The sequence below is a fragment of the Trachypithecus francoisi genome, unplaced genomic scaffold (genome assembly GCF_009764315.1).
Source record: "Trachypithecus francoisi isolate TF-2019V2 unplaced genomic scaffold, Tfra_2.0 Lachesis_group1, whole genome shotgun sequence".
NCBI classification, from domain to species: Eukaryota; Metazoa; Chordata; class Mammalia; order Primates; family Cercopithecidae; genus Trachypithecus; species Trachypithecus francoisi.
In genome coordinates this window covers 152,666,260-152,690,909 of record NW_022681454.1, presented here as the reverse complement: position 1 = coordinate 152,690,909, position 24,650 = coordinate 152,666,260, and the positions used below count along the sequence as shown (strand labels likewise).

General features: G+C 38.1%; 1 protein-coding gene across 15 annotated transcripts in view; it reads right to left on the bottom strand.

Annotated features, from left to right (window-relative positions):
- Nucleotides 1-12,978: 12,978 nt before the first annotated feature.
- GUCY1A1 (guanylate cyclase 1 soluble subunit alpha 1) overlaps nt 12,979-24,650 on the bottom strand; it is a 73,318-nt gene continuing 61,646 nt past the window's right edge. For 12 of the 15 annotated variants that reach the window (XM_033215553.1, XM_033215566.1, XM_033215561.1 and 9 more), the window contains one exon: nt 12,979-20,012. In XM_033215553.1, coding sequence (XP_033071444.1) covers nt 19,811-20,012 — 202 coding nt within the window. In that variant the 3' untranslated portion in view covers nt 12,979-19,810. The remainder of the gene's footprint in view (nt 20,013-24,650) is intronic. The other 3 variants (XM_033215554.1, XM_033215563.1, XM_033215556.1) reach the window with 1 other exon arrangement.

Sequence of the window (24,650 nt, the reverse complement as noted above, 5' to 3'; positions counted from 1 at the left end):
ATTGAGGCTAGGAAAGACAGGAACAAACAAAATAGAAGGGGTTCTAGGAAGCTTGGTGTTTGTCTCCCTAAATATGTCCATGGTCCAGGAAGTAGGGAAACTATAGATTGACATGCTTATCTAACAATCCACAGAGTTATGGAAAAGTTAGCTGTTAGTAGAGCTTGCCATCCGGTGGGCAAATACTAATAGAGTTACCCCAACCCCTAGGGAAGGACTGCAATAGGCTCCTGGAATTGAAAATGCTGATAAATATCTCTTGGGGTATTTCTTTAAAATGCAGATCTCTGGAACCCAACCCTGCTGTTTTAATTGGTAAATAAGTTGTTGTTTCTGGGAGTCTGCATTTTAACAAGCGCTCCCTCCCTCCAATGACTCTCAAGCAGGTGGGCCACATTTAGAGGCCCACTGTCTGGTTTCCAGGTGAAGTCTCATTCATAGTACTCTGACTTTCTCTCACCTGATCTCAAAGTTGAAAAGTAAATGGCACCCAATGTGCAGGGAACTCCCTGTAAAAAACTATAAGAGATTCCTAAGCAGGTTGCATCAAATATAAGGAAATTACCCACAGATTATTTCCATCTGTGACAGTAATGAGCTTCTTTTAGCAAATGCATGGCCAAACTCCTGCTCTTAGTGCAAAACTCCTCCTGGGAAGAAGCTACCCTTGGTATGGAATTGGCTGGGTGCGAGGCAACCAGACTGTAAGAACTGATAGTCCAGAACCCGGTTTCTTCTCCCTTTAACTAAAGATGGGAGACAGGAGGGAACTCTGAAGTCTCTTCTCATCCCACACTGCAGCCAAAGAGAAGTGGTGCTCTGTATCCACATTTTTTTTTAACCTGTCAGTAAGAGACACATCCCCGCCTTTGCCAGGTGATAAAAGTCCTCTTTATTTTGGTATGTCCTTTCGGAGGTGGGGAGGGGTGCCCTACCTCTCCCATCTGAAGCCACTCAGGTTTATAATAGGTAGGGCACGTATTGCTCTCAACTCAGGTGTATTTCATCTTTACCTGTAGCTAAAGGATTCTGGCTCTGATTCACCAGGCTCAGTAATTGGTGGGCACAATCTGTGGAGCACTATCAGGGTTTTCTTGATTTGAGAGCAGGAAGAGGGGACCTCAGACTCACTTCATGCAGGATAAGATGGCTTGCCACATTGATTCTTCATTATTGTCACTTACACTCAGGATTACATTGCTCCCAGGATTCAAGATGGGCCTGGTCTAGACAAAAACTTTCAGTCTCATTATTACGTGAAACTCTCAAATAATGCATACCATGAAGTGTAGAACATTGCCTGACACTGAGTTAGCCCTCAGTAAATCACTTGTAGCAGGAATTGTACTGATAATGCAAATCATTCCAGTCTTCTTTTAGCCTTTCTTGCAGTGAGGTTGGCCATGTCACTTGTTCAAGGAAACAGAATGTGAACAGAAGGGATATGTGTCTCCTCCAGGACTGAACTTAACAATTTGCCACACATACTCCCTGAGATTCCTTCTCCAACTGCCCAGTAGATATCTATACTCAAGGTGACATGGAAGATGAGAGCAATCTGTTGGTCCAGATCATGAGTGGCTGACGAAACTTCAGCCCTCATCACCCCCATCCTCAGACAATATGTGAGAAAGGAACTGCTCCTGTGAGTCGCTCAAATTTTGGGTTTGTTTATTGCAAGATTAGGCTACTTTCAAAGACACAGTACCAGCTGAGGACCTTGCAGCCTGAAGATTGCTTACTGTGATGAAAACTCTGCTCCCTGTACCGTGAACATCCTTCTTAGGGCAAGAAGCTGAGTAAATTATTTATCCCACACTCTATCCATCCAAACAGGTGAGGGACTGTGCCTTGCCCTTGTGTGAAGAAACCAGGTTCCATTCAAGGGTGTTACTCTTTCTGTGAACAGGAGACAAAGGTGTGAGATGAGACTCTACCTGCTCTCAAAGTCATCAGAAAGAGGGCACAGAAGGAGTCACAATTACCAAACTGTTGACTTAAAGACCCTCTGGGGACACAACCCATGGCTATTAATGTCAGTGTCACTGGGCCAGCTCAGATGCAAACCCACCGCTACTGTGTCATCCACAAAATACATACAGCTATCTCATATCAGCATTGTGGGAGAACCGTATTAAAGTGAACCTCACTTTATAGAAACTATATTGCTGACAGCCACATACAGTTCTTTTTTTTTTTTTTTTTTTTTTTTTGAGGCGGAGTCTCGCTCTGTCGCCCGGACTGGAGTGCAGTGGCCGGATCTCAGCTCACTGCAAACTCCGCCTCCCGGGTTTATGCCATTCTCCTGCCTCAGCCTCCCGAGTAGCTGGGACTACAGGCGCCCGCCACCTCGCCCGGCTAGTTTTTGTATTTTTAGTAGAGACGGGGTTTCACCATGTTAGCCAGGATGGTCTCGATCTCCTGACCTCGTGATCCGCCCATCTCGGCCTCCCAAAGTGCTGGGATTACAGGCTTGAGCCACCGCGCCCGGCCACATACAGTTCTTATGACCATGCATCAAATCACATTTATATGAACCAAGGCAAGTAATTTAATAGAACTGTATTGTAGAATGTTGGATTCTATACAGGAAAGACTTTATGCAGTGAACATTCACACTTAGTTTTATCATTAATTTTCATAGGGCAGGTTTGCTGTACTAGCTAGGCATGCAAAAACCATGGGGTTCAGCAAGTAATATAAAGTGATAAGGCAGGTTGGGTTGGTTTGAGTTAAAAGTGAGCATTGGGGAATGCAGTAAATCGTGAATATTTACCCCACCCAAATGAGGCAGCTCCCACTCAGGGACAATGATTCATTGGTGAGACGTTGTGGGTCCAGTGATGCCAAATACAATGAGTGATCTCGATTTCTTTGTGAAATCACTTGATTTAAAAATGTTAGCATGATACCCTAACCTGATCCTACTTGAAAGTTAATAAGGTAGCCTGCTGCATTTTGTAAATGCTGGCAAAACCCATAAGATTTCTGGATCAGTGAGTAAAGAATGTATTACTCACAGCAATAGCGACAGCCAGAGTAACCAGTTTCTTGAGTTCCAATTCTACAGGGTGATGAAAAGAGGTCCAGGTAACACCTGTCCATGCAGTAGGCTACATTACAAGAGAGGAACCCTGAACGTAGGGAACATGAATCTTTTATATTGAACAGTAAGCATGCCTGCCCCTTGCTCCAGAGAGAAATACTATCTCTATCTTCCAAGACAATTTGCTCTACAATTTGCTGTACAAAGCTAGTGCAGAGCAAAGACACTCAGAACTTCTGCTCATAAGACATGCATAAATATGAGAGACCACCTCCCAAGAATATTCTCCCCTAGTTTCTACACCATCTTGTCTTCTGGAGAATTTTCCCATGGATACCTCATTCCATCAGCACTCTGATTAATCTGATAGAAAGAGCTGGGCCTAAATTTGTTCAATCTGGCTTATATAGCATTTAACTGCAGTTTCTATCAACAGGACTCCTAGCAGTAGAATGAAGCCAATCTGCAAAATTGACCTTTCATGCCCTGCCTCACCACCTTATCCAGTCCTATACTCAACCAGCTGAACAAATCCCTAAACCACCAAGTCTACCTTAGAAAAACAGGTATGTTTTTCCCCAAGTTTCTCTAGTGATCTTTCCCCTTAGCCAAAAGCATTATTCCAGATACTGCAGGGTGTATTTGCAATTACACAGACTCCACCTTGGCCTGCAAGGGGAAAGTCTAGGGTGGTTTTATTATCATTCATAAGGACCCTGGCCAGCAAGTTGTGTATTAGTTGAATGCCTTTGGCGGACAAGGTGGTATATTTAATCCCTTCAGCTAAAAAGGAAAATTTTAACTGTGTGACTCCCATCACAGTGATAACTGCTTGCATTGTGTGCATAAATAATTAGTCATTCCTCAAGAAATCTTCCCTACAAATTAAGGATGGCTTCCCTTTGGAAACATCTCATAGTCTCATGCAGGTATCATGATCTACTCCTGGAATTTCCTTGAAGACATTTGAAGATCTCTTGTCTTTCCTATGGTGGTTAATTTTATGTGTCGACTGGCATCAGGGTGCCCAGATTAAACATTATTTCTGGGTGTGTTTATGAGGGTGTTTCTGAATGAGATTAGTATCAAATTGATGGACTCAGTGGAGTGATTGCCCTCCACAGTGTTGGTAGGCATCACCTGATCCATTTGAAAGCCTGAATAGAACAAAAGGTAGAGGAAAGAAGAATTCGGTCTTTTTTTTTCTCTCCCTCGTTGCTGAGCTCGACCATCTGTACTAGTCTGTTCTCACATTGCTATGAAGAAATACCTGAGACTGGGTAATTGATGAAGAAAAGAGGTTTAATTGACTCACAGTTCCACAGGACCGGGGAAGCCTTGGGAAACTTAACAATTGTGGCGGAAGGCATCTCTTCACAGGGCAGCAGTAGAGAGAATGAATGTCCAGTAAAGAGGGAAGAGCCCCTTATAAAACCATCAGGTCTCATGAGAACTGACTCAGTATCATGAGAACAGCATGAGGTAATCAGCCCCCATGATTCAATTATCTCCTCCTGATCCTACCCTTGAAATGTGGGAATTATTAAAATTCAAGGTGAGATTTTGATAGGGACACAGAGCCAAACCATGTCACCATCTCATCTCATTGTTTCCTGCCCTTGAACTGGGATTTAGATAAACTCCCCTCATTCTCAGTTCCTCAGTTTTTGATTGAACTATACCGCCAGCTATTTTGGGTCTCTGGCTTGGTGGCAGACAGCAGATTGTGGAACTTTTCAGCTTCCGTAATTACCTGAGCCAGTTTCTCATAATAATATGTATTTTTGGAGAACTCTAATACAGATTTTGGTACTGAGACTGGCTCTAAAGGAACATATTAAGGATGAGTTTTCTGAATTCATTCCAAGGTTTATGGAATTGGCTCTCTAATCTGATTAGATTTAAATATACAAAGGACTCTATTTCCAGTAGTACAGAGTGCAGGGATAATCACTGGCATGATCTGGCAATAGGGATATGCAAAATACCTGCACTGTATACTTCCAGTGAGCCACTAATAATAAGTAAGGAGTTGGGAGACTTTGTATATGATATTTTTGAACATTTCTGGAAAACTAATGCATATAACAACATAGACTGGTTGGTCCTAATGTCACTGGAAAAGTTGCACAAGAAAAGAATGAGTGCAAAAGTTCAAATTCCCAGCCATATAAATAATCAAAGAGCTTCTATGTGTACCCTGAAAAAGACCCTTATCTCCTGCAGCCACAGGACTGAAACTGCTAAAAATTAAACACAAAACCTCATTCTGCAACTGGCTAAATTACAACAAAGTTGACTTTCCACCTTTGCAGGATTTCTACGCTAAAGTGAGGACATCAATTAGAAAGAATGGGTTTTTAAATTAAAGATAAAGACATATGCAAAGATCCTGATGAAGCTGGAGACACTGAGTCCCTAAATTCTAATGAGTCTTCTTTGCCAGTGGAAGAAGTCTCCCAACCCCCATTGAAAGTGGCCTCCCCAGCCCCAGTGGAACTAATTCCCCAACCCCTGGCAAAGGGGCCTCCCAACCCTTCATGACAGTGGCATCCCCACCCCCAGTTGTATTGGGCTTTCCATCCTCATCTGAGGGGTTAACCCTGCATTACCTGTCAAAATGGTAATAGTTTCTCCAAGGCATTGCTATGCAAGACAATGCTGTTTCTTCTCAGGGCCCACCCTGACCATCCCTCTTTCCTTTTAGACCTATAACTATACTCTAGTTTTAGTAGGCCCCTGAAAGTGAGGTACAGTGTATGACCCAGAGGAGGTGCATCACACTCTAAAAGAACCACTTTTGTTTTCTAATTTACGCAAACAAAAATCCAGGGAATATGGTGAGAATGGATACAAAGCATGTGGAATGATGGTGGAAGCAGTATACAGTTGGGTCAGGCTGAATTTATTGACATGGGCTCACTATGCAGAGATTCTGCATTTAGTGTCACAGCATAGAGAGTTAGAAAGGGCTCTAAAAGTTTCTTTGGTTGGTTGACTGAATCATGGACCACAAGATGGCCCACAGAGAGTGAACTGGAAATGTCAGACATTCCTTGGATTAATGTAGACGAAGGGATTCAAAAACTTAGGAGACTGAAATGTTAGAATGGATTTGTCATGTAAGACTTACTCACTCACACTGGCAGTGTCCAGAAGACATACCTTTTGCTAATACTGTGAGAAAGAAATTTGTGAGAGGAGCACTGGCATCCTTGAAGGCTCTATAATTTCTTTTCTGTAGGCCAGACCTTACTTTGGAATCTGCAGTCACTGAATTAAGAAACCTACAGACAATAAGGGTAATAAAATCCGGGGTGGCAGGGGCCAAGTGGCAGTACTCAACCACCAAGAGCAAAGTGGATATGGTAACCTTGATAGGGAGCAGAGTCAAAGCATCCATCAGAATAGTGTGACTCCTGTAGATATATATAACATTGGCTAGTTAATCATGATGTTCTTATAAATGAAATAGATAGGAATCCTACTAAATTCTTACCTGACATATGTAAGCAAAAATTTTCAGATTAAGCAAACAAAAGTTTAACTTGAATCTTAAAAACAGAGAATCATGGCCCTCACCAATTCCCAGATTTGAGTCAGTTTACAAAGGTAGAGCCCCTTGAATGAAGGGAAAACCTGGCCCCTTTGAGGATGCACTCAGTATACCACCAAAAACACATACTGTTAATGTTTCTCTCATTCTTCCCCAAAGGAACCTCCAGCCTTTTACCAGGGTAATTGTGCAATGGGGAAAAGGAAATAATCAGACCTTTTGGGGAAGCAGTTATTGATATTGATTTGAGAGCCTTGAAAGGTCACTGTGGTCCTTTATTTAGAGTATGTCCTAATGGTGGTCGGGTGTTCAATGAAGTTTTAGCTCAGGCTTAAATCACAATGGGTCCATTTGGTCACTGAACCCATCCTGTGGTTATTTCCCCAGTTCCAGAATGCATAATTGGCATATACATAATGAACAGCTGGAAGAAGCTCCACATTGGTTCCCTGACCTGTGGAATGAGGACCTGGTGAGAAAGGCCATTGGAACTTCCTCTACCTAGAAAAATACTAAACCAAAAGTAATACCGCATACCTGGAGGGAGTAGAAAAATTAGTGCCAGTATAAAGAAGAAAGATACAGTGGATGGTGATTCTCACCACATACCCATTCAACTCTCCTATTTGGCCTGTGCAGAAGACAGATGGCTCTTGGAGAATGACAGTGGATTATCTTAAGCTTAATTAAGTGGTTACTTCAATTCCACTGCTGTACCAAATGTGGTTTGATTGCCTGAGCAAATTAACACATCTCCTGGTAACTGATATGCAGCTATTAATCTGACAAATGCCTTTTTCTCCATACCTGCGTATAAGGCCCACCAGAAGCAGTTTGTTTTCAGCTGGCAAGGACAGCAATACACTTTCACTGTCCTACCTCAGGGGTATATCAGCTCTCCAGCTGTGTGTCATAATTTAGTTTCCAGAAATCTTGTTCACCTTTCCCTTCCACAAAATGTCACACTGGTCCATTACATTGATAACATTGTATTGATTAAACATAATGAGCAAAAAGTAGCAACTACTCTCAACTTATTGGTAAGACATTTGTGTATCAGTGTGTGGGAAATAAATTGGACTAAAATTCAGAGGGCTTCTATCTCAGTAAGCTTTCTAGGGGTCCAGTAGAGTGCAGCATGTCAAGATATTCCTTCCAAAGTGAAGCATAAATTATTGCATTTGGCCCCTTCTACAACCAAGAAAGAGGCACAAGGCCCAGTGGGTCTATTTGGATTCTGGAGACAACATATTTGGGTATGTTGCTCTAGCCCATTTATCCAGCAACCCAAAAAGCTTCTAGTTTTGAGTGGGGCCTAGAACAAGAAAAGACACTGGAACAGGACCAGGCTGCTGTTCAAGCTGTACTACCACTTGGGCAGCATGATCCAGCCAGTGTCCTTACAGAACAGGTCCTTGCCGTTGTTAATTTACATGAATAATACAGACATAATCGATTGCAATTTGTTTCCAGCGTTCATGATCCCCAAAATGGGTGCCTTCAATCTGCCAATATGTAGTATTGCAAATAGCAGACCAAACAGCTAGGACATTAGCAACAAACTAAGAATAGGTAAAAATAGGACACAATTGGGTTTCAGGTTAGCTGAACCATCAGGGAAAGAGGCACAGACACACAGGAAAAATCTGTGACTTGAAGGTCCCATTGAGCCAGCAGCTTTGCTGTAAATGGCAAAGTGACAAATAAAGGTTTCCCCAGAGTGATAGCTGCTACTTGTTATGTTAAGACAAGGTGCTGCTGGCAGTGGGATAGCTGCTTTCTTGAATATACCATTTCCACTTACCAAGTAGGGATTGTCAGGCCCTCTCCATCTTATTAATCATTGAGTCTGAGTCAACCACCCTAAATGAAAATATCAGGCTGGAGAGCCACAAGACTTTCATGGGTCAGGTATTTAGTTTTGAAGGAGCATAGTAGCAAGCCAAAAAGGTTTTAAATCAAAGTGATTTAACAGCTGTGTCAAGGAGGTGATGGGTCCAGACGTCAACAAAGACTTCTGGGTAAAGGCTGGCCCCCTTTATCATAAGAGGCTCCAATCACCAAGACTATCAGACATGGAGACTTGTGGCTCAGAGAGGCCATGAGGGTTGTGGGGCCCCTTCGGTACTTGCAGTTATCTACTTACTGCTGTTACTGATCAGGAGGATTTTCCACCACTTCCTGGACAAGGCAGTATGAGCACATCAATTTCTAATGTATATTCAGACATAGATATGACAAAAAATAATACACTGTATTGGCCAAAAAGACCACAAACACAAGGTCACACTTGCCTCCTTTCCTTACTCTAATTCCTGCCCAAACTCTATTAATGGAAGGTTTGCATGTCCCGTTCTGACAAGGGCCCTGCATGTCAGTATACAACAGAGGCATGAAATTATGCTTCCCGCCCCTCCCCAAAGTCTCTGCCCGCGGCTATACTTGGGCAGTTGCTTGTGGCCTTTGATTCCACTTGTAGGCAGGGAGAGCTTGACTTCACCTCTAATCATTTATCTCCTTAAATAGCTAAGATCAGAGAAGAGAGAGAGGGATGGGTTAAGTGTAAGATATAGAGAGTAGCTTGTAGCTTTCCACCAGTAAGGGAGGAGCACTTACTTTTAGTTATGAGCACACAGAGGCAGCTCAACTAAATGAACTTGCAGTGTATTCGACCTGCCCAACACTCTAATAGGTGGCAGAGTCCTCATAACTGACACTACCTGTTTCAGCTTTGGGGGTCCCTTGACCAAGCAGCCATAGCAGCATTGTATTCCGAGTGTGGGCATGGATTTGTACCATCACCTGTCAAGGGATTGACTGGCACAGGGACAATTTTTTAAAAAGGGATGCACCTTAATCTGAGACATTTGGTGTCCCATTATCAAGCAAATATACTTAAGTTCTTGCCCAATTTAAATGCAAGTGCTATAGGAGTTTTCCAAGGCTACAGATCTGACCTCAACAATTTATCTACAATGTCCGTCTCTCATTCTCCAGTGAGTCACTTTCATCAGCATTGCAAACCCAATTCAGGGGCATTAAAAGCCCAAAGATTAGTCAATACCTGTATTGGTTTCTTAGGGTTTCCTTGATAAAGAACCATAATGCCTGGGTGACTTAAACAACAGAAATTATTGCTTCTTAGTTCTGGAGGTTGGAAGTCCAAGATCAAGGTGTCCGCATCACTGGTTGCTTCTGGGAGCTGTTGAGAAAGAACGTGTTCCATGCCTCCCACTTAGCATCTAAAGGTTTGCTGAACATCTTTAGTGTTTCTTGGTGTATCCATGTAACACTGACTCTCTGCCTTCATCTTCACATGATTTCCTGTGCATCTCTACGTTCACATTTCTCCTTTGTATAAGAACACCAGGCATATTGCATTAGTGGCCCACCCTGCTCTAGTTTGACCTCGTCTTAACTTACCTCATCATATTTGCCATGACCCTATTCCAAATAAAGACACACTCTAGGGTACTTGAGGCTATCACTTCTGTGGGGGCACAGTTTAACACATAACAATGCCTTATGCATGCTTTCCTGTGGAAGTTTGTCAGCTCCAGCGAAATCTCTCCAAAAGGAACAAAGCTCCCACTGGAGCCAGGACCTGCTGAAAAACACTCTGAGACTTTTGACTGTCATCTCTGAAAGAATCCAAGGTTGGCATGAAAGACTGCAGGAAGGACTCAGACTTAAGACTTCCCAGCTGTTGCCATTCTTCCTCAACAAGCATTATGCAGCTATTGCCCTCATCTCTCAAATGAACTAGCCAAGTTCTAATAACTTACTTGGTTTCTGCTCATAGGGGCCATATGTTTTCTACTTTGTGGTCAGTGTAAATGTACACCGTGTTGCTCGAAGGATACAAAATTTCACTTAGGAGAAATAAATTTGGGAGACCTTTTGTGCAATATGGTGACTATAGTTAATAAAAATGTACTGCATATTGGAAAATTGCTACAAGAGCAGATTTTAAATGTTTTCTCCAAAAAAAAAAAGTGTGTGAGGTAATGGAGATGTAAATTAGCTTGACTTAGGTTTCCACAATGTATACATGTATCAACAGATCATGTTGTATATCAAAAATATGTACAATTTTTATTTGTCTATTGGAAATAATTGCTTGGCTAATTTTTGTTTATAAAATGAATATATCTGTAACTCTTGTCTGAAGAAGGTCAGAACCTTCCTCTAACCTGTCACACGCGTCCGTGTGAAGAGAACACCAAACAGGCTTTGTGTGAGCAATAAAGATTTTTAAGGCCGGGCGCGGTGGCTCAAGCCTGTAATCCCAGCACTTTGGGAGGCCGAGACGGGCGGATCACGAGGTCAGGAGATCGAGACCATCCTGGCTAACACGGTGAAACCCCGTCTCTACTAAAAAAAATACAAAAAATTAGCTGGGCGAGATGGCGGGCGCCTGTAGTCCCAGCTACTCGGGAGGCTGAGGCGAGAGAATGGCGTAAACCGGGAGGCGGAGCTTGCAGTGAGCTGAGATCCGGCCACTGCACTCCAGCCTGGGCGACAGAGCGAAACTCCGTCTCAAAAAAAAAAAAAAAAAAAAAAAAAAAAAAAAAAAAAAAAGATTTTTAATCACCTGAGTGCAGGCGGGCTGAGTCAGAAAAGAGAGTCAGCAAAGGGAGATAAGGGTGGGGCCGTTTTATAGGATTTGAGTAGATAAAGGAAAATTATGGTCAAAGGGGGGTTGTTCTCTGACGGACAGGAGTGGGGGTCAGAAGGTGCTCAGTGGGGGAGCTTTTTGAGCCAGGATGAGCCAGGAAAAGGACTTTCACAAGGTAATATCATCACTTAAGGCAAGGACTGGCCATTTTCACTTCTTTTGTGGTGAAATGTCATCACTTAAGGCAAGGACCGGCCATTTTCACATCTTTTTTGGTGGAATGTCATCAGTTAAGGCAGGGCAGGGCATTTTCACTTCTTTTGTGATTCTTCAGTTACTTCAGGCCATCTGGGTGTATACGTGCAAGTCACAGGGGATGCAATGGCTTGGCTTGGGCTCAGAGGCCTGACGTAACCCAGGATGGTTATATGTTAAGACCTATGAGAGTTTTCCAGGGCTACAGGTCTAACCTCGCCAATTTATCTTGTTGACTTGAGGCTTGAGGAGTAGACTTGAGGCTGACAGCCCAGTGGAGAGTTAACAACAACCAAGCCACTGTTTAGGCCACTGCTTTTGAACCTACTTTCTGATGCTTGACATGCAATGTTTTCTGAATTCACTCTCAATAGCAGGTGATAAAATTGGGGACCATTTCTCACTCTGCTGATTTGTAATTTGGCTACCGTATTTGCCATCGATTCCCATGAACTTTTCCCTCCAATCCCATTAATCAGCTCACAATACCCTTACTCTTTCTCTTCCAGGAAGCCAAGTTTCTGTCAGCATCCCATCCTCATTTCCAAACTGTGAATAATTGTGAAGGGCCTGAGATTTTACTCTACCTGCAAGTTAACCAGCGAGGCTGCCACAATTTCATGGATGCTGGCAGAAGACGTGAGACTCCTGGGTCAGAGAAAGGGAACTTCACTGACTCACACAACTATAGCACCTGACCAAGGGTATCAGCATTATCTTGCACTGGTTCACTGGGTCACACACAGCAACGTGAAAATAAATAAACTACACTTGCACACAGTGAGTTGCACGGCAGAAGATAAATCCTGAGTTTAGGAACACAAATCTTTTATAACGGGCAGTAAGCCTGCCGGCTCTTTGTTCTTGGGAGAGACATTATCTCTGTCTTCTAAGGCTGCTTGCTATACAAACATCTTTGAGAAGATAATATAAAACAAAGGTAGTAGGTAACCCCGCCCTCTATAAAAGTCAAGAGACATAGAAAACTGTCTCCCAGCAGGGTGCAATGGAAACAAATTTATCCCCCAGTTTCTGCTACAAACCACTACACTTGGATAAGCCAAGCACAGTTTTATTTCTAAAGTTGGTGTTTTTTAACAAAGTTTTAACTTTATATATGATTTGAAAAACCGAGATTTTTTAATTTTGTTTTTTATAAATAGAAAACAATTTTTATTTTTAAATTTAGGTTTTAAAACAGTTGTGATTTTATGTATGATATGAGTTTTGTTGGAAATAGGAGCTTTAGAAATAAATGCATTTTGATTATGTTAGTACACTATTTACAATAACTTTTTGAAAAGGGATTTAAATACATTGATCTGTACAGAGCAAATGCCTGATATAATAGTCGTTAATCTGGTTTTCCACACTGTTATGTTGGAAGTTTTCTCTCTCTTCAGTAGCAAGACCTACATCAAAGCAAATATATTTGTATAACTTGGGACAATGGTGTTTTTTTTTTTTGATACAAAGTTCATTTTTCTTTTTAAACATAACTCATTTTAAATTTTAAGAAGATTTTTATTTAAACACTTTTGTTACAATATTTAGGTGGCAGCAATATCTAACAAGCTTCTGAGACAGGAAGTAACATTCTCATAGACTTTGCAACTCTGCCAGAAGTAGAACTCAAAATAAATATGTCATATAAAGCAACTATGAAGGTAATAATAAAAGGAATGTTGTTAGTACTAAGAAGGTTTTCAATGCAGGGTCCAATAGCTATACTTATATATACAGAAAACATGAAATTAGTTACTTAACATAACAAGAACTTGGTATACCTACAGCAATGTGTATTTACCAAAAACTGGTGAAAGTATGTTGAGAGATATGTTAAATATTTGCTGAAAAGAAAACTACTTGTCTGTATGTGAAACCCCATGAATCATTTTATGTATCAGGACCAAAAAACTAACTTCTTTTATTCCTCAAAAATCAAAAGTGGTCTCATCTAAACCAAAAGTCACAGACTTGTCAGTTATTTATTGTCTTCTCATTTTGAACATTATTTACTATTTTCTCTCTCTAAACAGTAAGTTCTTAGTCCAGATTTATTATTTTGTCCCATCTAGACAATATGGTCTATGGTACTTCACTAGGGTGGTCTAAGAGTAGATTCTAGGGAGTTCTCCAAGCTCTGGCAGTATATGTGTCTTGTATGGGGCCATATGCACATTTTTGGAGGGGTGATAGTCTATGTCTTTTATCCAGTTCTCAAAGTGACAAAAGTAAAGACCCACTGACCAACTGTAGCAGTTTCCCAAGTAAAATATAAAGATGATTCACTGAGTTAGGTGAAGAAAATACGAGAATTTCTATTTATATTTATGCTCATTTAGAAAAGAAAAGCTGTACTAATATGTAGTATATGGATTGAGAGCAGCCTGTATCAGTCTACAGAATTGTTGTGCTACAATATTTTATCAATAGATCACAGGAATCTAAAAGGTTGGAGAATAGTGCTCTAGGGAAGTGAATATCAAGTTCTCATATTTTCCAAAACATCTTTAATTTACATGTGCAAGGAGGTGAAGGAATAGTAAATTCTCAAATACTAATACATTTTCATTCACTTCAATTGTTATAAGATACAATCTATTCAGGGAAGATGGCAGCTCATTGTGATTAAGCAGTGTCTCGATGCTGCACATCCCTGTATCACTGGGAATCACTATTTCTAAAGGCCCAAAATACCTAGATCACTGTTGCCATAACTTTCCAAAGAGCTTCAGTTTTGCTGCTATTGTTCCAGGTGTATCATACTTAACACATTGGGCTGTCCAACTTCTGTAATAGCCTTTTTGTTTTGCTTTGTTTTGTTTTCACTTTCTCTGAAACTAACTCATAGTTCTTTCCTCAGTACAGATGGATTTGGCAGCATTTCAGATGGAACAAACATCTGAGCAGATACTTTAAGATTTGGGAATTATGCAAAGTCATTTTTGGCCAAGTAATTTTCCTCACAATCTGGAAGACTCATCTGCGATTTGATTTTCTGATAATATGTAATTAAAAAAATTAAAAAACTTGACAGGCAGCCACAACCTTATCTAAATATCTTCTACCAGAACATCTGAGATTAAGTCCTGGATATGCCATTTAAATTTTGTCCTGATTTCTACTCCAATGTTTATATCCAAGATATTAACATTTTCATAAAACTAAGTTTATGATGATGGAAAAAACTGCACTGGTGATAAAAGAAGTGTGGCTTTTAGAATATCACTTTTATTTTTTCCCTTTTGCTTAGGTTTTTCTGATTGAAATCTATACATTGATAAAGCTTTTGCTACTATTTTGGCAGGCACTATATATGAAAACAAATGGATATAGATAAGAAGGTAATGGGATAGTTTTGGTTGAAAAATGTGTGGGCTCTGCGGGCTAGTCAAAACAGATGCAGGTGTGGCTGTTACCGGCAAAGCTGTTTTGAGGGAAACATAGATGGCAATAAAATGTACAGTGATTAATGCAACTTAAAATGAGAATACTGAATGAGTGCACATCATCAATATAATAAAAGAAACATTTAAAGGGGAGCAACAGTTGACCCAAGATCTAGTAGCTGACGTGCTAAGAACAGAAGAAAACAACTCAACAAAGATGACAAAGGACTAATTGTCTCCGTTGCTGTAAGCTTATGGTTTTCAGTAATTGATTCCTCCCCTTTTCACTAAAGGATACAAATATTTCCCAGGTCTTGAAAAGTATCATAACAAAGACCATAAACTCTAACACTAAATTTTGGTTGAAAATGACATTTTGGTTTTCTCTGCTTAGTAAGTTAAGCAGTCCCTGCTTTTAGCCAGTGTTTTAACAAGAGAACTGCGCTTTGCTACCGTCTCAGTAGCACTGAATTTCTGTTTTGGAGGAGATGGTTAAGTCCCTCCTCACAGGAATTGCAAGGCATCTTGCCCTCCCGCTTCTCACATAAGATCCCTTCACCCTTAAAGTCAGCCTTAATTTAACTGTTCAAGTACAACCACCTAAAGAGTGAAATTGCATCGAAGTGCAAAATGAGGTGAAATAAATGATCCATGTTTTAGTGTTCAGTGAAAAGTAGTGAGCTAACAAGCTCCTCAACCAGTATGTATCAAAGATTCAATTGTACTTATTAAAATGATTTATGTGGGTGTAACCCATGCACCTAAAACCACTGCAGTAATTCATTAACTCATTCTGTTTTGGGCTACTAACATTTGCATCAGTAAGGGCTTGATGGTGGATTTAAAGCATTGTATAGCACTAGACTTCACTGGAGTTTTGCATTAAAGCTCCCTCTGGGCAGTTCTCCAGCTGGTCATCTCGGAGGACTGATGTCTACTCCTCAGGCACTACTTAGACCAGACACTCTTGTTTATTCAGCTCTATGATTTGCTGGGCCTACCACAGACCACCCTTTTCCATCCTATGCCTTCTTTTAACCTAACCTGGGACAGGGCTGGGAAGTCTTTGCCTTGGTGTGGCTGGAAATATCAGGGAAGAAATTTGGAAGAAAGGTTAAAATGCTGAAGCAACTCTTCTTTCCTCCCTACCAAAGGATCTGAAAGACTAATAGCCTTGAGAGTGATATAAAATTCCAATGCCAGACATCCCAGATTTATGCTTATACTTATGGTAAAACATCCAGGCTATAAAGTGAATCATTTTCCCTTGAGGTAAAAACAGATGTTCATTCAGTCACCTGTGCAAGTAAATATCCACCCTATCTATCCTTATCTATGCTGTTTCTGATAGTCTTTGGAAAACACACATCTGATCATACCATTCTCTTCCTTTAAGACTTGATGTCTCTCTTAACTAGTAGCTTTAAAACTGTTGGAGAGGGAGACAGAAGCCAATGGATCTAATTTTACTCGTGTTGCTGTTTCTTTTATTTTTTCTTTTGTAAGATCTATTTTGAACAAGTGCCTCAAGTGAATAATAATAACTGTTATTATAGTCATTAATATTACTATTATGGTAATGTTGATAACTAAGGTCATGTAAAGCTGTGTCATATGTAGTTATTAATTACTATATATTAATATTATAATAGCAATATTAATAACTATCATGGCACACCTTTACATGACACACATACCCCTTGGTGATTTTTGCCCAGATGGTCTTTTGTCCTTATTCTCCTCCCTCCCAACTCATCCCAGGCAACTGGCTCTCCAGAATGTACTATGCACCCCTAATACTCCATCTCTTTGTGTCTGCGAATTTATTTTCCTGGATGATGTCCTTCTCCTTCTCTGCTTGATGAACTCTTAAGACCAAAGGACTTTTCCAAGAACTGAGTCCCCTACTTTGTGCTCCCACAGAATGTTGTAATTATGTCTTACATTTTTCTCTCACTTTCCGTTCTTGATAGATTGGGCCATACTTTATCTTTAAATTTCAAAAATATAGTAATATTCCTGGCACATAGTAGTCATTCAATAAGTTCTTGATGAATGAATAAACGAAAATGAGTAAATGAATCTATTCTTATTTGTGTTTTCTTAAAAATACACTTTGCATTTTCTTACAAAGCCTAGATAGATATAGAAAGACAAAGCAAAATGGGAAGAAACATTTTAATTCTGTATTTCCCTTTGCTTCTTGATGCAAAGCATCTTTAGGAAACTTGAGTATAACTCCGTGCTTGCCTGAGAAAAATGTGTAAGGAGCTAATTTATATAGTGTACTTAACACAAAAAATAACAGGACAAGAAGCCATGAATGGAAACTATATAACCAGAACAGAAGGATTTTCAGCCCCTGGATTTTCAGGAGAAACTGTTACGGAAGCAGTCTTGAGACCCAGTCTTATTTTTTAGGATAGTTAAATGGCAACATAATTCAGTATCAGTAGTCCCCAACCTGATTACGGGCTGTTTGTCCACTACTTTTCTATCCCCAATATATCAAAGCTCTGACTTGGGCCCCTTATTTATTTTAAGAATCTATTCTCCAGGGTCTCTACTCTGGCTACCATCAGTGGTCTGGATCTGAAAAGTTTCTCCCTAATCTCTATGCTTCAAAGCAGATAAGACAGAGAAAAAAAGAAATTCCTTAAATTTTTTAGCATCTGAATTGTGAATTTCGTATGGACTCTGTCATGGAAATGTATGTTCATCCTCTTTAAGATCCACAAATTATTCTGTGTTTAATGGGTCTTTGTAGGCTGGTGTGGTGAACCTATCAGAGATGATTTAACTTCTCTGTGAAAATATATTTTTTGGGAATTTTTTGTGTAGATAAAATGCCAAATTCATAGAAAAGTTGCAGGAATAGTACAAGAAACTCCCATACAACTTTTCACCAAGAGTATATACATTCCCCTCATTTGTTTTGTGTATACGCTAATACATCACAAACACACAAAATACTTTTAAAATTCTGATTGAATTATAAACTTTTTGAGTGCAAACTGAGGTCTGCTGAAATGTTTGATCAAGACTACATTCCATTTCATGCTTTTATATTTTCTTTATTTCTATTATTTCCCCATAATAAGAGTTCTGTTCCAGAAAGAAACATGTATTTACATTTTTGTTTTCCTTGTAAGTAGTGACTTAGCTTCATATATTTGTGAGGATGTAACTATACTTCTTCAAGGCCTATGGTACCTTCCAATAATAGGGTGAGTGTTTATTGAGTCAAAGTCAGTCCTGTAAGACATTGGGTTATCACTTAGTTAACAGCATCATTGTAATATCTATAGTAGTACCCTTGGAATACTAGAGGCCAATCAGTAATGAATATTCCTGATGTCACCATGGGCTAGCCTAGTACTAACAGAGGCAGTTAAAGAACTTTTAAACTGAGTTATTTCTCAGAACCCCAAATAAGAGTTCTGCCTATCTACGGCTCTGCTAATATTGATTTTAAAACTACAATGTTCATTTTTTCTTGCTTTAAATTCGAGCTCTTTTTAAAATCAAATCCTTATCCCCAGCCAAAATGTAGATTTTTTTAGTTCACCAGAGAACTTCAACTGACCTAATTAAAAATAAAAGCTCCTAACCGCTTCAAGGTTTATGTAAAAAAAAAAAAAAAAGAAAAAAGCTGAAGCTCCGGAAAAAATACTTAGACATTTCCATAATGTAGTCACTGCCTCATTTGCTTCATCAATACTAACAATCTTTTTTTTTTAATCAGGATATTTCAAGTAGAATAAAAACACTTCATATATGTATATTTAGTGAGACAAAAACTTGATTCTTAGTTCATAGACATGCACCAAAATGTTCAGCACAAATACTCAAGAAAAATGAGATATCCACCGAACGAACAAGTCTTATTTTCTACTTCTGTACTTAGATTTTCTTAACACTTTAAATGTCTCAGCATGGCAATAGAAGATGTCTGCTGAAGTAGGTTCATATTGTTCCAAGTGTGCCTGCATGTGTGTGTACATATGTAAATGTTTTACCAATGTCCTTTCTGGTGAGTCCTCTGTATGATTACTTTACTCTCATGTTGCTTCCAGCTCAATTAGATTTGAATAGTATTACTGCATTTTAATAGAAGATAGAAACCTATTTTATTTGGAATACTTTGCTATTATGATAGTACAATGAATTAATAGGAATTAAATTGCTAATATGGATTAAAATAGCTTTTGCCATTGTAGAATTTTTAAACATGTCAAACAAAAGAAATATTTATTGTTATAACACACATTACTATGGAGAGTATTTTTAACTTCAAGAACTAAAAATAATACTTGATATTTACAGAACTATTTTATAATTGTATTGCATCTAATCCCTAATTGCTTATTTTCTAAAAAGAAAAAAAGGGGAAAGTGCAATAGAGAAAAAAATGTCAGCCTATATTCAAACATATACTACCAGTTAAATGAGAAAATGCAATACAATGCAGAGTTGAAAGTTTCAAAGAACTGAGGGTGTCAAAGAATGTAATTTCTATTTAGAAACCTTTTTTAAGACAACACTATCACAAACACACTTTCATAACCATGGTATTCCACCAGGATATGAGATTGCAGGTGATTCCGTCAGTTTGTACAGTTGACTACAATTATCTGATATATGTACAAGGTGCTGAATTTTGAGTACAGGTAGTAAGGATGGTTATATAACAGAAATACTCCCCCAAAAGTAACTTTTTAAGGTTTTTGTGTGTGTGTGTGTGTGTGTGTTTCTCCAGAAGAACTGAAGTACTGAAGTGAGTACATTTTGTCATGTTAAATGGGAGAAAGAGTAGACTGTGACTTGGCTCCTGAAATTTTAATACTGCTCATTAGCCATCTACAAACCTAAAGTGCTTTCAGAGGCTCTACACATCTTCAATAAGTCAAACCCCAAAGACTTATAAACAGGTATATAGGTTGCTAATCTATTCCTGATGCTTTGCCTAAAAAATTGGCATTGCTATCTTCCACATCTTTCTTTTGGAAGCATGGTTTTGAGTTTGTTCCTTGTTGGTAAGCATCCAGAAAATGGCAGATTCCAGGGATTTCACTAGGGAAGTTAGGTGGAAGTTCTTCCCTTGATCGAGGGGTAAACACGAAACCAGGACAGTCTTTGAGTAATCTGAAAATATTAAAATAAAAATATTAAAATATAATACTGACATAAATGTTTACCCGCTCTTAAAAAGAAGGCAATATAACTAACTGAATGTTACTGAGAATATACAGAAGGACAGTGAAGAATCAATTCACAATAAGAAAATTGTGTCAACTAGTGTATTTCACTTACACTGGAAAAAATTATAAAACATTTTTGCAAAAATAATATCCACACAACAGTGCAATTTGCAGTAGTGAAAAAATAATCCAAAGATTTAATAATAGCAAAGTATCCACACATACCCATGACAGTATTAAGATTTCCTGAGTTGAAAGACGTAAGATGTCCATTTATTAATTCATTAATTTTGTAAATATTACCGTAATCACGGGCAAAGAAAGTAATCATGGGCAAGAAATTGTGAATCAAAATTACAATGACAAAAATGATGTGACAGCAACTTTTGAATCTTTCAATAGAATTTTTATGAATTGTAGATTAGCAGGACTCAAGTGAGATTTAATTGTACATATCGCCACTCTACTTACTAATGATTATTAGCAATATTTTTTCTCCTGAAATTCATCTGTTTACCAAATTATATTGTTTGCTACTTTACTACTTGTTCATTATGCTAAACCCATTTTAAATTCTAATCTTACTGATTAAGCTATTGGTACCTCGTCCCATTTGCTTCCCTAGTTTTCCGTCAAATGAGAACTTAGTAAGACTTCTCTCTAACCTAATATTCAGAGCATGGATGAAAAAATGTTGCATAGTTGTGGGCTCTCAACCAACTTTTACAGAAAAGCATTTATTATATTTACCCAAACAGACCATGGTCTTCTACTCACCAGTCTGTAATGCCATGTCTAAATTAAATAGAATGATGATGCTGAATTAGATTTTGGCACTGTGACAACATCTATGTACTGAAGAAACCAACTGAATAGAAATCTGTCTCAAGAAAGACAGTTTAATTTTCATCAGTACATCAATAAATATGTAATCTGCTAAACAATAAAACTAATGAAAATGATGTCTTAGTCATGAATTTATAAATATTTTTGAGTGACTATTATTTGAAAATATATAATGAAAAGTTATAGAATTACGCAGTATTAAAAGTATAAGCTTCAAAGTCTGATAGCTCTAGCAGCAAAGATGTCCATTGTCCGGGCTGTAAAATGGGGATAATAATAGTACATATTCCTTAGGACAGTTGTGAAAATTAAATAAATTAATTTTTAAAAACTGACTAAGCATCAATTAGAAATCATGCCACACCTATCATATTGGTAACAGTAAGTCTGACAATATCAGGCCTTGGGGAATAGCACCCTTCCTACACTGTTGGTGGAGTGTAGATTGGTAAAATCAGTCTGAACAGCTAATTAATGCTTAGTAAGGTTGAAACTGGGTATAGTCTATGGTCTAGGAATACCATTTTTAGTTATATTATCTAAAGATGTACATATTAAGATATCTATTGAATCACTTTTTGTAATAATGAAAAATTGGATACACTCTAATTAAACATGGGTAGAAGATAGGGTCTGGCTCATTCATACTCTAGAATACATATTATATCACATGTACATATAGTAACATGCTAGATCTGGTTCATACTGGCTTGTGAGAACCAGTTGTTAAACATTCAGGAACTTTGTAAGACAGTTAAGCTATCCATAGCCTGAAACCTGCCAGAGTGGACATAGTAACACCAAGGAGATTGGCAAATGCTAGAATCATGGATTCTCTACCTCATCCTGTAAAGCTAGTTTACCAGCAAACCACTCCATTAGCAATAGTTAAAATGAATGATCTAGATTTATGACTAGGTATACATTTTATCAAGGAAACTATCTCAGAAACATAATACTGAGTGGATTCAAGGCAAGTCATAAAAGGATATGGACATGTTGATTGGGAATCTGTTTTCCTCTGGCTTTATTTTTCTACCTGACAGGACCTAAATGAAAGTGATATTCCTGCCTCTCTCTACTCATTTTCCTTCCTGGAAAGCAGAAGTGACATCTTATTAATGAATTGTGGAGAAGCTACTGAACATGCGTCTGTATTTGGGAGACTGTCTGCACAGAGTACATTTTCTCAGCTCCTACAAGCTATAAAGCACATAGGATCCACTGTGTCAGAGCGTGTGACAGGGACCATGTAATAGTTGATATTTATATTTCATTATATTAATATCTATTTACATTTTATTGTTTTTATAAAACAGAAACCTGAAATAAATATAGCAAAATGTTGATGCTTAAATATTAGTATTGGCTACATGAGTGTCATCTTCTTTGCTTTTTTCTATGTTTAAAAATTAAATATAAAAATGTATAGAACTATGAGTCTAATAAATAAAAATGTATAAAACTATAGGTGATTGATAAAAATCTACTGTTTTTTCTATCTACAGCAACCCAACATTCCCTACTAAATATGGTAATAACAATTATAATATCATATTTATATGTATTAAATAAAAATATTCAGCCTTTACAAGTGGCTTTAAAGTGCATTGTTTGAATTTATTAAAGGCCTTGCTCTGGATCGCACGTCTGGTAAGTGCTGTGTGTGGGACTCTAAGGCATGTCTTCTGAATACAACTTCTATGCTTTTTAAAGACACTTAGCAGACAAACATAATTAGAATGTTATGGAGTTAGAAATATTCATTATATTGCCTTTTTAAAAATCAGAATAGACAAGAAAAACCATTTAGAAAAACAAACCATTTAGATGAAAGTTTGAGGACAGCAACACCCAAAAAAGGCAGCAACAGCCCAAATGTCCTCATAGGGTGGACATTTTTCTCTACACCTTCTTCACCAGACACGATTTTCCCCAAATTACTGCATCAATGCTCCAATTCTCTGTTATCTTTCCTATATTCCTTTATTCACTTCGTTCTTTCTTCTTACAGAATTCAATTCTTGCTTCTCTGGCACAATGTGCTCAGACTTGCCCTACAAATAAGAGATCCTAGGCCTGTTTACTCCACACACTGGACAGCATCCCTGCATCCTCCCCACTTACCATTTTTGTTTCTAATGATCCCTGGATCACCACATAAACCTCTAACATTGACCCACTGACCTGGATCTAATGTAGTAGACATGGATGCACTGACCCACTGATCTGATGTAGTCTCTATTAGTCTGTAATAGTTTTCCTTACTTCAAAAAAGCAAACAAAATGCAGAATATTATCCCCTAAAATTAAAGTAAAACTCCTGACAATGTTTAAAAGACAGTAATGTATAATTGTCACTATCCTGCTACATTCTGAATCACTGGTTAGAATTTGGAAGTGGAAATTTGAAGATACGGGGTTTTTTTGGGTATAGGTATGTATTCTGTGTCCTAAATTTACCTGTATTTCAGAAATATATCATGGAAGCTACATTCAATATTAAACAGATTATTGTATTATTAAAGAAATATCATTCCAGAATTTAATGTATCATCAATAAAGCTCTCCAAAGAAAACTGCGTTTTGTATCTGTACACCTTCTTTAGCATCCGCTTCTTGTACTGTACTTTGAGTAAAACTAAAATCATGCTGCTACTGTTGACTAAATTTCCCAAAGCATTGGATGTTTAACTGAAATTAAATTATTTATATTATTTTAAGTTTTCCTAGTACATGGAAGAAAAGTGAAGTATCTCTCAAAGAAAGAAATTTAAAAAGCTGTTAAAAGTATTTCACATTAAGTATTTATATTTTGCCTAAATAAGACAGTATTAACTACTGCTTTCCCTTAGGCAAGACATAAATACCTCATATATGAGAATAAAAGGAAAGTAAATTATTATTGAAATCAATACAAAAGGAAAAAAGATATATCATATTTTTCTATAAAAAGTAGAAATGACTTCAGCAAATGAGCTGAAGTTCAATATAAATTAAATTAAAATTTCAATGTCATCCATGTATGTGCATATAAACATAACTGAAACAAAGAAAGAGAAATGTTAATAGTTACTATCTCTGGGTAGTGAGATTATGACTTATGACTTATGCCTATTATTTACTTTATAATTTACTAATTTTGTAAATTTTCTGAAATGGGCATGTGTTACTACAGTAATAAAAAATTTATTTAAAAGATAACACCATCTATGCTATACAAACCTGTACGTGCATTTCTAGTAACATTGCCAATATAGTGAATCTAAGATTTAAGTCATGAGCATTGTCCTGTTGCCAAAAATATATATCAACGTGTTGTGGTCCTCTGCTGAAATACATGAAATCCTGAATTATATTTTGAAGAAAAATGAGTAGTTAACATCAGTGCCTCCTAACATGACTCAAGACCACCAGACTTTGAGATACAAAATGCCAGATTTTTAAAGAGTTTAGTTTTATACTGTTAAAAATAATATAGAAGAAAAAGGAAAATATGTTTTTTATGTGTAGAAGTTTTGTTGTAAGGTAGGATTTCTCAGCATGCACATACACACATAACACATCATTGCACATTGAAAGAGAAACACAGATATCAGTGAAAGGACAGGTAACTGACTCCTACTTAATAGAATGATTCCTCTTAGCGCTTACAGAGAGAGTAGAATCATATTATCTCAGGGTATGGAATCTTATCCCTACCTATTATACCCAGTAGGACCATAGGCCAATTACC